This window comes from Calonectris borealis, chromosome 1 (assembly GCF_964195595.1).
Source record: "Calonectris borealis chromosome 1, bCalBor7.hap1.2, whole genome shotgun sequence".
NCBI classification, from domain to species: domain Eukaryota; kingdom Metazoa; phylum Chordata; class Aves; order Procellariiformes; family Procellariidae; genus Calonectris; species Calonectris borealis.
In genome coordinates this window covers 2,328,023-2,343,539 of record NC_134312.1, presented here as the reverse complement: position 1 = coordinate 2,343,539, position 15,517 = coordinate 2,328,023, and the positions used below count along the sequence as shown (strand labels likewise).

Here is a 15,517-nt window from a genome sequence, read left to right as displayed (position 1 = left end):
CTGCACCCCTACTGATCACTCCTAAAAGAATGCCACGCTTCTCCTTTGCTGATGAAGCAATGGAGAATGCATGCAGGCCTGAGGCAATATTTTGGGCAGAACTATTAAAAAATGCAATCTCTTTGAGGGATTATTTTACCTTCTCTGAGATCTGTCAGGTGCACGTGCACAGATGGCAGAATCTCAGAAGTCGTGCTGCGTTAAGAAACTAGGTCACAAACAAAGTGTCAAAACCTATCTGTTGGAATCCCAAAAGAATAACTTTTTAGCTAATTTTCTAATTATGTACTTCTCATTATCTTAGATCAAGATTTACTAGCTAGGGGTTGAGGTGACAAAAAGGAAAGGCATGCTACATTTCCTTCCAAATTCTTTCTACAAAATACGCTCCATCTATACAAGCTTCCAAAATGAGAGACTCTACAGATGCCCAAATTGTGATACTAAGTGTTGCTGTATTTGTAGGGCTAAGCTATACCTCTGGGGGATTACTACAAGTTAACAGACACTCACAGTCCGTGATAGATGGGGGAAAAAAATAGATACAAGAAAGAAATGTAGGAGACTGCAGTGCTAACATAGGATCCTAAGTTGTACATCCAGAGTTAGGGGAATGACTAGGGAGACTTGAGCAAAAATTGATATTAAATTTAATTAATTTTAGGATGACTATTTTGTTTGTGAAACTGATGATCGAAAAACTAGTTTTCAGTTAAGAACCTTAGTGTTCATAAGGAGTTTTAGTCCCCTTTGGCCCAAATAAATCTGTACGCGTTTACTGGCTTGCATATAAGCGTACAAATAACAGAATAGCAGCATGCCAGTGCTAAAAAATTAGTAGCTCCTTGCTGAAATTTAATGCTTCCACTATTTAATGCTGCAATCCTGCTCTTTAAGTGCCTGTTACTTGACTGATATTAAACAGCAAATTAGTAACTTAATCTCTGTGTAGTTTCATTTCTTCTTTTTCCTCAATCTTGTGAGAACTGTGAATCACTCTCGGTGTCCACTGATTGCAATAGGCATTGAGTGTGTTTGTTGTCTTGCCAGACAGACCTTAAATTTACAAAGGAAGAAAAATAGGAGAAGATTAAACATGATGGAGTGGGGTGCCTTTTAAAGCTGTTAATTCTTCATAAAGTAGATGTGTTATCAAATAATTTAGGAGAAAGAACTTAATGGAACATCATGTTTATTCATAAGGAGGTTAACCCAGCAACATAGGCAGTGACCATAACTTTTACTGGGTATTACCAAAGCTACTGTTATGGACAGACAGCTAAGGAACTCCTTTGTCACTGAAGTTTCAAGATCACATAGTAATTATGCATAGTCTTGTATCACTGTGGACTCTGCTAGCAGATGAGAAACAATAATGGTGAGTTATGTTTCTGAATAGAAGTTATCGAAGTCCATTATCTTCTGCGAGGCTCATAACAAAAGTGATTTAGCACTATTAAAAGAAATTTTAATTACGGTCTGTGGGCTGAGACTAAAAATTTAGAGCTGTTCATTCCCTTTAATCTAGAGTATATCTTTCACTGATAAAGGAGACTGACACAAATTTTAAAAGTTAAATCTTGCTGAGTCTACACTTCCAGTTAGTGAAGCTGCTGTGATTCTGACACACAGTTTTGTGTTGCAGTAAGCACGTTTGCAGTGCTTTCCCTTTGCTTGTGTAGCCCCCAATACCTGCAGAGCAATTGAAGGATCTGCACGTTCCGACCAAGGGTGTAGTGGCAGAGTGGCTAACGTGTCTCATTACGCTTCCAGAAATATACGTACACCTTGTCTCCTGCCAAAGACCACTCGCTATTGCACTTGTTGCTGGTTATCCAGTCATTCAGGCTGGGGAGTCAAAGGAAGTAGCATATAATATTAGTCATGTCTTTTCTATAACTCAGTGCTGTTAACTGAAAAAATTGAGGTGCTTTAGCTATGTTAAATGAATGGACATCTTCAACTCAGGTAATCCTTCGATCTTTCTTGACCTCATATGCAAATTCAGGAAACTCAAATTTTATTCCTTTTTTTGTTTTCCAAATATCTCTTTGGTTTCAAACTGTCAGCTCCTGTATTCTTCCATTCTTTTTTTTAAGATCACTTTCTTTAAACTCTCTTTATTTCATATTTTCATTATATTCATATTTCATAAACTTCATATTTCGTATTAGACAGTCACTCATCCTATTGTCTCTGTATAACAAATTTATTGAGCACACCAGAAGCTTTCTGTATCTCTTCCTTTTTTCTCCTCCCCACTCATCCCAGACTATCGATGGGCTGCCTTCCTGTTCCTACATACAAATCATTTGTTACGTTATTTCTTGATCAGAAAGAGAACTCATTCATGGTGCAACCTCAGATGAGGAAGGTGTTACTAGGCTGGAATGTGGGTCTGCTTTCTGCTGGTTTTCCAATTTCTGAGTAATTACAGGCCTAGCTGAAAGTAGGTGGTCACCTAGCTGGATGCAAAGATTTCTGTGCCCCAAATTCTCCCCTTTAGTTTTCACCAAAATGAATAGGATTTTCCCCAGAATCACTTCCTGAAATTTTTAGAATGGATTGAAGTACTGTTCCATACTTAGAACGTTGCAACTAGGAAAAAAATCTAGTAAGTGTTCAGCCTGTTATTGGTTTTTGCATGATTTTGCTTGTATTTGGCTATATTTTAGAATTATTCTGGAGAACCCCACCTTTAAGGATATGACAGTCAGTTCTGATGAAGTAACAAACAATGCTCAGATTTGACATATTAGACCCTCTCTGTTCCTACCCACTTCAGTGAAGAAGAAGGTGTATCATGCCTCAATGAAAATGAAATAAGCTTCCCTACGTTTACTACAGTGCAATAATGTGCATGGTTTCACTTAACTTTGGATAATTTGTTCATCACCAGACACTGCAATGGTTGTTGGCCTGTTTTGTTTTGGTTTTTTTTCACAATGATCATTAAACATCCAAAATGATCATTTTTATATACATGATCATATATGTATATATGATAATATATATAAAAGTAAAGCCAAGAATTTATTGTTAGTGTGATGGAAAATTTAACTGTCTAATTTAAGAATCATCATTAGTCTAGGTCTAATTATTACAGAAAAAGGAAGAAGAATAATGCATTTAGAGTACTCATATATTGAAAAATTCCCAATACTAATACTACTACTACTACTACTACTAATAATACAACAATTAAAATTGTAACAGCTGCTTCTTGGTTTCTGTCTGGTTTGCTGCTGTTATGCCCACCCTTTCACTGCTCCATTGGGTTCTAAGGTTAGTGGTTTCCCTCTGGTGTTGTCATTGGAGGGGGATGTTACAGCAAGTTGTCAACATCTGAGCCCTTTTCTGGGAGGATATTCATGTTGATAGTTTCTTCTTTCTCCTCCCAGGATCCTCCTGGGGTCATTTGTATATGTTTCGTAACACATGTTTACAACTTTCTCTTTCTTCCTTGGTCTGCAGCTCCAGGTTACATATGAATTCATAGAATTGTTTAGGTTGGAAAAGACCTTTAAGATCATCGAGTCCAACCGCTAACCTAACACCACCATGCCCACATCTACACGTCTGGCCACACTATTTCTGATAGAAGAATTCATTATATATTGTGCCCTTTATGTACGTTAGGTGCTAGTTCTTCTTGTTTCCCTTAAAACCAGCTTTGTCCAGCTCCAGAGCTTTGTTTTTCAACTGACCATTATTGAGAAATTTATAGTTGTGAGGTGTCTAGTGTCAAGACTGTGCCCCATCTCTTACCACACCATGCCTGTAGTCCTCTACATTGTGTCCTGTGTTTTCACTTCTCAAGGTCTTTGCTATCATGCCAGCCTGTATTTGTCTACACTGTGTTATTATGTTGAGTCGTAAACATCTCATTTTACCTGGACAACTGCTTGTTACTGTTATCCATATAAAACTATGGTTGTACCACACAAAGATAAACAAAAGTAAAACAATTACATATAGACACCTGGTCAACAAGAGAAATTGCTGTCACAGCTGAACCAATTAAAACAAAGTTACAGCTAAGTCAAGAAAAGTTCAGAGCGAGCAGGACAAGCCTCAGTCCTCAGGTCTTGAAAACTCAGTACAAATCTTATGGCAATGGCAATACCATATGGCAGGGCTACATGGTTACAATATTCTGATTTATATGTGGATAGGGTGAGAGGGAGAGAGAAAAGAGTCTTCAAAGTATGAGTTGGTGCAAAGGAGAGCTATTGGAAATTCAGGATTGGTATCATTACCTGCAGCATTTAATAAGACCTTGTCTTTAAGTGCTAGCATGCAGACAGGTCTCCGTTTTCAGATCTAGGCTGACATGATTATAGGTGTTTGCAGTCCTCAGCTGTGGTGCGAACCGGAGCCGTTGTCCTTACAGCAGAGTTGATGCAAGGCACATGTGAATGTTTCCTAGCCTGCTATACTAAAAGTCCTATTCAGGATAGTTTATTGCTGATAAAAATGGTTCAAGTTAAGATGGCTGACTACAGTGTAACAGAAGAATGTGCACATCGTGTCTCTGCTGGGGAGTGTGGTTATACCCACGTTTGGGAGGGGGTAACTGCTCCAGCAAAATAAATATGCCTGTATCTCGATGAAGTTGCACACTTTCACTTAGAAAAATATACCAGCTGAGGAGAAAACTGTCAGTTTGTTCATAGTGGAAAGCTAAGGGCCAAGGCGGTGATGCAGATAAGTTGTGCTGTGTGTCAGTACAAGAGTGTGAGTCAGTGATATGCACATTTAGAATAACAAGGTCCTCATGTAATAGAAAGGATGGAAAAGAAGGGAAAGTCATTAACTGGTGGGTATGAAAAGTATGATGCTTTAAATCACTGTGGAATTTGACTAAAAGGATTCTTTCACAAGTGTGTTTAGAATAAAGTTATACTATTAGAACACTTTCCACATGTAGCTTTAGGGCACTTCACCTTGAACTTGCCTATTTTGTAAAGTTGGATGCTAGATCTTGAGACCTGTTGATTGGATACAGGTTTCCAGTACTGCTTTCACAGTAATTTGTGATAAATACAGAGTTGTCCTAAACTCAGCTACAGGTTCAATAGGCATTCGGTTTCAGGAACAAAACATTGCGTTTCTTATTTTTTTTTCTTAATTTTACAGGGTGTGCGTAGCTTGAAAAATACCTACTTTAAACCCAGATATATCCTGTTAGTACCAATGAACAAAGAAAAATATGAGGGACATCTGCGGAGGAAAGGATTATTCAGCAGGCCAGAGATTGAAGAGGCAGTCTCCAGAGTGGACATGTACATCAAAATAAGTCAGGATTTTCCAGGGTACTTTGATGCAGTAGTCAACACAGGTAAGTTAATCTTTTTCATACTATAAATCTGACTTCTGATGTCACACCAATAGATGGACTGAAACTGCTATGCAAACGAAGCCACTGGCAAATATTAAACTAAGTATGACAAACGGTTTGATGTTCAGCATAACAGTTTAAACTATGCCTTAATTGATTTTCCCAGTTAATTCTTGTCCCAAGAATCCAAAAGCTCTGGAGATCTGTCAGGACTGAATTACTCTGTTATGTCCAAGTTGTGCTTTAAGCCCATCTAGAAAGCGAACCAACTATTGAACTCAGCAGCACACTTCTCCTATGAGAATATTAAACTGATCTGTGCTAATTGTCTGTTGGTTTCTGGGCAGAGTTCAGAAGTGCTTTTGATCTAACAGACCTAATTGTCTCTGGGTACGATAGGCTTCTTTCAAGTGTTGAAATGACAGCTGATGTGCAGTCTAGCAATGTGTTACTGTAAAGGAGAGGCTGCTGCAAAGCTTTTCCTTGTAGAACTCTTAGGCTTAGTAACTTGCTCAAGTCCCCCAGCCTGAAACAAGGAATGTGAGGGTGGTAGATACTTCATTAAAACAAATGTTTGCTTCTTGATATTTAGGAATTGAGGATAGCAGGTGGTAGAGAAGAATCCTTTTCTAGTTTGTTCTGCGTCTGCCCTTTTGTGGAGGTGATTTTTGTGGTTCACCACAGTGATGGTGAAATATATCAGTGGTATGAAATATTGTATTTGTAGTTATTGTCAAGGGCATATGGAGCTTGCAATTTAAATACAGTATTAAAGAAATAAAACACAGTAAACCAAATTGCAGAAGGAGAATATTTAGGTGAGCGCAGAAACTGAGATGAATTTCAGATTATTTTCTTGAATGTGCTATTTATGAAGATGAAGATTTTTCTCCCAAAGAGATGAGCTGGATGAGGTAAGAATGCATTTCTATGTCAAACTTCTGTGATTTGTAACTTCATACTGATGAAAGCTTGGTTTTTTCATTATGTATCCTTTCCCTCCACCATGAAATGCATATCCCTTTCTGCAGATGAATTGGATGAGGCATTTACAGAGCTGAGTTTCCTCGTAAAGTCATACCTGGGTTTGGAGCCACCTGCAGTTTTTGATAGCACTCAGGACTTGAATAGCAGAGCAGGAGCAGGTACTGTGTCTGGGCACATGCTACTGCTGTTTTTATCAGTAGAGTATTCCTACTTATTTGTTTCACAAATTGAAATCTGTGAATGATCAACCTGTGAGACTGCTTGTCTCTGAAAGCTCCACATGCTTTTCTGTAATGGGTCTCCTGGGCTGATTCCTCCCTGAGATCTGAATCTTTAATGGAGATCTTTCCAGATACTTTACATCACTGTGTGCCCTGAGGCAAAAATATGCAGAAAGTGAGTTGCCTGACTCTTCTGAGGATGCTTTTGGGCTGAGGATCTCCCATTAATTCCAGATGAATCCCAAGCGAGATATGTGTCCGTGGTTGAGAGCTTTGTGCCTATCAAACTGTTGAGCAACAAGAAAATGTCATGGCACTGAGACCTTACTTTACTCTCTTCCCCAAGATAGCCAGAAGCATGAAGAGGTATATGAAAACCAGAATAGTAAGATAGAATCATAGAATCATAGAATCATTAAGGTTGGAAAAGACCTCTAAGATCATCGAGTCCAACTGTCAACCCAACACCACCATGCCCACTAAACCATGTCCCTAAGCGCCTCATCTACACGTCTTTTAAATACTTCCAGGGATGGGGACTCAACCACTTCCCTGGGCAGCCTGTTCCAAGGCCTGACCACTCTTTCAGTAAAGAAATTTCTCCTAATGTCCAATCTAAACCCCCCCTGGCGCAACTTGAGGCCATTTCCTCTCGTCCTATCGCTTGTCACTTGGGAGAAGAGACCAACCCCCACCTCACTACAACCTCCTTTCAGGTAGTTGTAGAGCGCGATGAGGTCTCCCCTCAGCCTCCTCTTCTCCAGACTAAACAATCCCAGTTCCCTCAGCCGCTCCCCATCAGACTTGTGCTCCAGGCCCTTCACCAGCTTTGTTGCCCTCCTCTGGACACGCTCCAGCACCTCCATGTCCTTCTTGTCGTGAGGGGCCCAAAACTGAACACAGGATTCGAGGTGCGGCCTCACCAGTGCCGAGTACAGGGGCACGATCACCTCCCTGCTCCTGCTGGCCACACTAGTTCTGATACAGGCCAGGATGCCGTTGGCCTTCTTGGCCACCTGGGCACACTGCCGGCTCATGTTCAGCCGAATGTCAAGATGAGTGAAGGCAACTTATAACTTCACTCCAAGTGCTTTTGGGGTGACCCACTGCGGGGTAAACCCAATGATTGGTAGTGTGTTTAACAGAAGCCTTTTAGCCCTTGAATGTCTAAGGCTGGAGCCTCATGATCACTTCCAGCTAATCCAAGTGCATGCTGCTGCAAAAAGTGGTCATGCCCAACTTACCTCTCCTGCAATGCATTTCTAGCCTGCTTGTTGCTCTCATTCTTCTGATTGTGGAGTCGTTTGTAATCTGGATCAGGGAATGGTTCCATCCAAAAACTAACCTAGGAAAAAAACCCACCAACTTTCAGACAGATCGATTCCTTGATCAAACTCGTCATGCAGCTATAGAATTGGCTCAAGGAGGGAAGAGTAGGGGAGAAGAGCTTCATGGCTGCCTGTGGAGGAAGAGAGGAGGATGACTCTTGTCAGAGGCAGCATAACTAAGATTAGCTTAACATATTTTGAGTACTCAGCTGTAACCCTTGAATTTATTCCACACATGGCAGGTTACCAGCTGGGATGAAAGCGGAATATGATCTCTAAAATACTGGAGAAAAAGAAATAAGAAACAGACATTATGATAGTAAGATCTTGCACAACATGGACTAACAAGAAGCTCATTTATGTGAACTCTTTCCTCTAACTCCAAGAGCCTCCATGGTTTATGGCTGTCTTGGTTAGATCCATTGCATATTTAGGAGTTTCCTAAGTAACACAGAGCCAATATTCATGACCTTCTGTGTGGCTCAGAAGGCTGCAAATAAAAGTAGCTGAGGGGAGGGCAAAAATGTCTGAAATGTTAATGAAGGATAGTGTAAAAATCATCAGTTCATCATTTCAAGTAATTTTGTATCCTGAAAGAATTAATAAATACTGATTTCCCTGTGGACAAGAAAAAAGCTTCTACACATATTGTGGCATCTCAGTGCTACAGCAGTGGGGACCTTTCTGAAGAATTTTATTTAATCTTAAACTATGTAGCTTTTATTTTCATTTCCAGGGCTTCCATGTTTGTTTGAAGTAAGAAAGAAGACTTCCTTGCCTTATTTAGTATAATATTGTAACTTATTTGTCTTAAAAACACTGGAGACGTTTTGTCCTGAGAGGCAACAAAACCCACCAAATCCTAACTAGATTATCAGGAAAGAAGAAGAAGGGGGAGGATTAAAGATAAAAGATTTTTATATAATCATGGTATTTTTGAAGATATATACGTATGTATCTGAAGTTCCTTTAAAGGACTTTGTTTGTATTCCTCAGCAGTTCTGAGTTCTTTCAGTGAGTGGACTTGTCACTAGTTACAGAAACTTCATTAACAGTGCTAGATTTTGGTAATTCTGCTGTCCATAAAGTAACTTTTAAATTTACTATGCACCATTAAATTCATTTAGAGCTTCTTTTATAGGTGTTTAAATAAATTTAACTATCCTATTTCTAGAGATCAGCTCTTCTTATGGACTGTGTGAAATAATTTAAAAAACTTGCCCCAAGGTTGTCTTTAATGTGGACATTTTTAGTAAGATAGTAGCAGGGGGAAGATTGGTTGTGTGAGATTATGATAGGTTGTTAATTCTTTTTTTAATGAACTGCTGTGCAAGATCTTTTGCTCATGTATAGAGTAAAAATACTGGGAGAAAATAGATAAGTTCTTCTTTTTAAAAACTTTTTACAGCAGAAGTATAATACATTTCAGAGCTGATAATGCTTTGTACTTGCATTAGCAGCTTTCATCCACGGAACTCAGTACTTTACAACTATTAATTATATCTCACAGCAGTCCTGTGGAGTATGTGTTACTATTTGTATTTTACAAATGAGGAAAGGGACATTTATGTCAGAGACTGATTATTTGTGATGGTGGGCACCAGAAATCCCACTGAAGTTTTGGCTCTGCACCTCTGAAGATTAGGCTCTATACTTACTCAGTGTCGAAGTGAGTAGTTTACTGTGCCTGAAACAGAACCCACCAATCTCAAGTCTCATCTCCTGTGTTCTTAACACCACATCTTCTGGCAGCTACAAACCAGCAGTATATAATGGCTATGCTGAGGGTCATCTGATGACTGCTGAAACTTTTTAATAAAGGCATATACTAAGAAAAATAACCGTATTTAGAATATAAACACGCGTATGGATGGGATGTCTCTTTGCCTTTCATCCACTGCCTTGTACGTGACTTCTTAGGTTGTGAGCTCTTGTGCTTTGATATGACACACAATACAATTAAACCTTTCTTATGATTGGATTTCTGCAGACTGCCATGTACCAATATTTATAAGAATTTTTCTGTGACTTTTAATTTCATATTTAGGTACCATTTTATAGACAGGATAAATCCCAGTTTACAGATTTTTCAAATTTGAAAAAAATGTTTTTGGAAAAAGCAGGTTAGTTGTGTCCTCAGCTTTCTGGCTTACAGTCACGTTTGATTCCTTGCAATATAGCAGTGGTGCAAGTCTTTGGATTTCTGTTCACAGAAATTCAGATAAATAACAGAAGAAAAGGTGCCCCGCTCCAACTCCCCATCACATTCTAAGACCTCTGAGAAGGTTAAAACTTCTAAGTAGGCAGACTGTAATTAGCTTAGAGGTCATAACGGTGGTGCGTATCAGAACATCCATAACAAAATGAGCTCCCTTACACACGGTTAAACACCTCTTCCTAGTCCATTAATGTAGGGGTGGTTTTTTTAGATTTTTCGTAACTTTCATTTGCCTAACTATTCAGGGGGGGATAAAATTGTTATATCTGTGAAATACTTGGAAGGTTTAAAAGCTTTTTGGGAACTGTGTAGTTTATATGCTTTATAACTTTCGCAGTTACCTTTTGCGAATCCAGAATTGTGCCAAAAGCCAGCTGATGACAGTTGCAAATTACTAGTTTCTTTTTGCTTGCTGTAAGCAAAGTGGCGTTCAGAATATCTTTGTTGAGAAGCGTCTTTTCCATACTAGGTTCAAGAATACGGCTCTTACAAGAGCAAAGATTGTCACCAGGTGGAGTAATTACTGGAACTTCTCGGTCTTCATCTGTCAATGAGATCCTGGACTCATCTGCCAAAAACTATCCAGGAGGCATCTCGGACAAACTTGCTGCACAACTGGGCTCTGTGGTAAGCAGCATCTACTCTAACCTTAGACAGAAATGAGAAGTTGTATGCAAAAGTACATGTTAGTCAGACCTTTCTTTCTCCAGAGAAAATTGACACCTGTTCTCTGGCCATCTTTCATTTCAACAATATTTACCGGTTCACCAGAGCTAAAGGCAGATTGATGAGAACGAGGCAGGTAAACTCAGATGAGAGGACAAGCTGTCGTTTCTGCTCAATTTTACACCAGAATAAAGCTATTGATCGTAATTGATTTCATCCAATTATATACTGGTGTAAGGGAGCTGAATATAATCTCTCAGTTCTACAAGAAGATATGAAACTATCCTATTCAGAGGAAATAAATGCAGTTAATAGGACAATGAAGATTACTTATGAACGCCATCCTGTGGCAGTGGAAAAACTCGTTCAGCCGAGCCTTTCAGAGTGTGTGCTAGTGATAACTGCCAGAGATCAAATTTAAGCACATTTTTCACCTGCTTTTGCTTTTTCAATCAACAGATTCAACAATGTGCTTGGATTTCAAATAACCTTTTGCAACTTCAGCTTCATCTCTCTTTCTTTTTTTACTTCTCCTTAACAGTCCTTTCCCTAAAGGCATTCATTCTCCTTGCGGGCAGTGGGGGAATTGGGGCTACGAAGCAGATGTGTCTAATGCTCTTTTTATACAACGACAGGAGAAGGAGAAAAAGAAAAATGAAAGCTTTAAACTTTGTTCCATTCCAGGGTGATGATGTCATTATGATGAATGATGGCTTGGCAGGCATGACTTGCTGTACGATTTTGCCACTATCCCTGTATTTATAACTACCTCTGATGTTTAGAATTAGTGCTGTAGATGGAGCAAAGAAACAGGCCCTCCTGCCCCCGTTTTCCAGGCTTTAAAAAAGGCTCTCTTAGGTGTGGAGAAAGGTATGACTGTAAAATGGCTGACATAAATAGGGAACTTCCCATCTTTCAGTCTTCTGAAATGAAATACCTCTTTTCAAGCCATGCAGAATTAAAAAAAAGTCACAAGTGTTGTTTATTTTCATGTTCTTTTCATCCAAATGTTTGTTAGTTTAATGGGAGAGAGAAGCCAGACTATTTCGTACCTTGGTGGCACTCTGCCATCAATCCTACCCCAGCAATTTATTTTTCTCACTTTTTATTTAATCTTTTTTATTTTTATTTTGAAAGTTTACATTTTGTCAAGTCAGGGAGGAGTGGTTTATGATGAAGGAGGCTATAATTTACCTTGGATTTAACTTACTTAGTGGCCATAAGGCTCTCTTTCTTATTAGTCTCCTTGTTCAGTACTAGTAATACTTTTTCGTTATTTACTACACTAAGTTTCCAATATATTTTTACATGCAGAGGAAGCTTTACAGCATCAGCTGAAGTCTCAACATAGTAAAACATTCAAGGTGAAACACAGGTGCCTCTTAGACCATATTTAATGAGAAGAATATAAATATGTCTGTGACCTTAAAGTAAAATTTTGTCTAAACTGTTACATTTGGGACTGCAAATGATTTTTGTGCTTTTGGCACGCAAATAATGTGCTGTCACTGCAGTAACCACGTTCCACTCCCATCATGTGGAACTGGAAAATAAAAAAAAAAATGAAGAAATTAATGTGAATTATCCACAAGCAAAATAAGAAGCAGGATCTGCTGCTCAGGGGAAGACCGTAGATCTGATTCCTTGCAGCCTTATCCCTTGTGAGCATGCCAACCCTGCACTAATTTTGTATGGCTGTAATTAACTATACAAGGTATGAACAGAAAGGTATCTATACCTGTAATCCACACAGAAAAAAGGGTCAGAATTATATCTTTACCAAAAGAAGGCAAAACAAAACACAAGCTCAGTGAGCATCTAAGCAGAGCCTTACTTAGCATAAATAGTGAAGGAAAGCGAAGGAATTCACAATAGTCATAATGTGAGCATTCAGCAGATTAACTGCATTCTCTTTCGTTGCATTGTTCATGACGTGATTTAGCTATTAATTTGATAACTATCAATGGCTATCAGCTGATAACAATTCAGGATTTAATAACTTTGCTGTGTGATTTACATTTTATTTTTTTAAGCACACTGTAGTGTTTCGTTTGTCTGACCTGGCAAATTACATTGTCCTACAGCACATGTTAATTAACACGCCCTTAAAACTCGGGACCACATTTTCCAGTCTGCTGAGATCATAATGTGTTCATTGTATAAAGTCATTTTAACTAACTGAAATTTGCAAAAGGTAATTCCTTCTTTGAGGCAGGAATATTGTTTGATATAGAGTTGGTAAGGCAGGTTTTCTGCACTGCTGGAGCAAGGAGACAGTGTATTTAAGGTGTAGCGGAGGCAAATTATTCTGTATTCACCCCCTTGCTGGTGAAAAGAAGTTTAAGACAACAGCGTAGCTAGAATTATCCCTGCTTTGCCATATTGGGAAGTTGGGATGCTTTAAAAGTGGTTCTCTGCAGATATTCCTTCGGGCTACATCCTGGCACATTTTGACTACTATGAAGAAATGGAACTTCACTGGAGATGAAGATCTTCATTTTTCAAAGCTAGCAAGATTTCAGAACAAAATTTGGTTTGTGTATATTGGTGAATCATAGTTAGCACCTTGTTAGTTATAATATAGCTCTGCTATTTTCCCAGAATATATAAACGCATACACTCTAGAGCCTTAGCAAAAGAGAAGAATATCACAGCCAATTAAGTTACCATATATACTTTTAAGTTGCTGTATAAAGTTGGTCATATTTCTTTATCAGGAAGAAGCTTCTCTCCAAAGGCGTTGTTCTGCAGCTCGTCAGGCTCTGTCAGGGAAGGCACCTAGTGCATACGTCCAGCTCTTTCAAAGGTAACGTAGAGTGGTTTCAGCCAAGTCCGTTGCAATAAAGTGAAAAATGCCTGTTTAAGGTTTCTTCTCCACTGCTCTTAAGAATGAATGATTAGAAACCGTCAGGGATTGCAAATCTCATAGACAACTCTCCTTTCTATCACTCTTAAATCTAGCCCTACAAATATATCACACACTGCCTGTCTTTTGACTTGGGAGTGCAGCAGTCCCAAAATGTATACCGAAAATGTATGAGGCAGAGCCATCCACAAGTAACTTGTCTAAAACTGTGAAATTATTATATGCTGCTTCTCTGAGAGAGCAGGAAAGGATCATTTTTCTGGCAGTTCACAGTCTCTGGCATGTTTTTTAGTACTACTAGTAATTAGCGTTGGAAAGTCACAGCCGTGCTTAGCTTAGCGCAAGGTTGTTTGCTCCAGTACATCAGTACATCTTCTGTGGATCTCTCTGTTTAAAGCAGAATTTCTGAAGCTGACTCCACTTCCAATTTTTGTTTTTTTTTTTTTTTAGAAAATGGATCCTGTCTTGACTGTTTCTCTTCCTTTTTCCTCATAGACACAGCCCTGCAAAAATGGTGTTAGAAGTCTGTAAATCTCAATGTATCTTCTTTGATTGATCTTTTGTGGCACTCCTGCCTTCCCCTGGTGTAAATCTTCCTAATCTGAATTCTTGTTTGCTTGCTTTTCCTACCTGCCATGAAAAGCCTCACAGTGTTGACATTTAAAGTATCACAGAGGCCTCTAAATCAGCAATCATCAGAACGAATAGAAAAGTTCACACCTTTCAGCTCATTTCAGGCCTGTACAAAAGCAGTCCCCAATTGTACATACCAGATGTGTTGATGAAAATCATTCCAATGACAAAGTCTGGAGATTGATTATTTAAAAAAAAAAAAAGAAAGAAGGGAAAAAAACCCTACTGAATTAAACTGTCTCTAGAAAACCAATGGCAGAAGCTTACAAGCAGAGATGCAAAATTATGATGCATTTTCCAAATCTTTACTTAGAGAAAAGTTTTTTTAAGTAGCTGATTCATTCATTTTAAATTATGTTGAAATGATAAGAAAAATGGAAATCAGTGTTTTCTTTCGCTAGATGTTTTGGGTTTGATTTAGTGTTGCAGTATGAACTGTTCATCTGAATCTGCCTTAGTCTGTTGCTTTGCTCCCTTTATTCCACAATACTCATTCGCTGGAAGCTGATTTTGGAGTTAAGTATCAGACTGCTTTGGCAGAGCTGTCAGGCAGGTGAGAGAAAATCCTGTCACCCCCAATCAGCATTTGCAATTACCAGGCCTCAAGGGATAGATGCGCTCAGCAGAATTGGAGGCAAGAGTAGACAACACCCCATTCCATGCAAGAGGTTAAGTCAAGAGGTGCCATAAATATGAATGCTATAAAATGGTTGAAATTCTGAGAAAGAATCTGAATCCTGGAATGCAGCAATTAGATAGTGGAGAACCTGGTAGGTCAGGTAGTCCAGTCCAGCAGCAAGTGTATGGTTGTTCTATTGAGCATGTTTGTTTATACAGAATTGAAGAAAGTTTTAAATACCCATAAGAGAGGGTCTTTCACCTTGGAAAAGCTCACCTACGGTTTGATGGATCTTTCTTTCAATATATAACTGTGGACCTGGGTTATGAGTAGCTTAAAAGATTGTTGCATGTCATCTTAGCTGTGGTAACCGTCTTTGTGCACACTCTTAGCCCATAGGAAATGTAAGGTGATGTGGCTTTCTTTAGCTTTTGTCAAGGGCTAAGCAAGGAATTTGGACACAGATTGTGCGACTGAGATGGTGCAAGGTAATTCATTATGTCATTATTCGTAGTAATATTAGAAGCAGCATCCAAATAATTTGGGGTAGTTAGACTGTTATCTTGTTTTATACCTTTCCATTGTTCTTACTTAAACTATATATATTGTAATGTCTTTTCATCTGTCTCTGTAAGTCT

At 38.8% G+C, this 15,517-nt stretch overlaps 1 protein-coding gene across 1 annotated transcript in view; it reads left to right on the top strand.

Annotated features, from left to right (window-relative positions):
* LRGUK (leucine rich repeats and guanylate kinase domain containing) overlaps window positions 1-15,517 on the top strand; it is a 54,256-nt gene that overhangs the window by 27,519 nt on the left and 11,220 nt on the right. Inside the window, exons 14-17 of the mRNA XM_075142341.1 lie at window positions 5,140-5,341; window positions 6,373-6,486; window positions 10,565-10,722; window positions 13,479-13,567. Coding sequence (XP_074998442.1) covers window positions 5,140-5,341; window positions 6,373-6,486; window positions 10,565-10,722; window positions 13,479-13,567 — 563 coding nt within the window. The remainder of the gene's footprint in view (window positions 1-5,139; window positions 5,342-6,372; window positions 6,487-10,564; window positions 10,723-13,478; window positions 13,568-15,517) is intronic.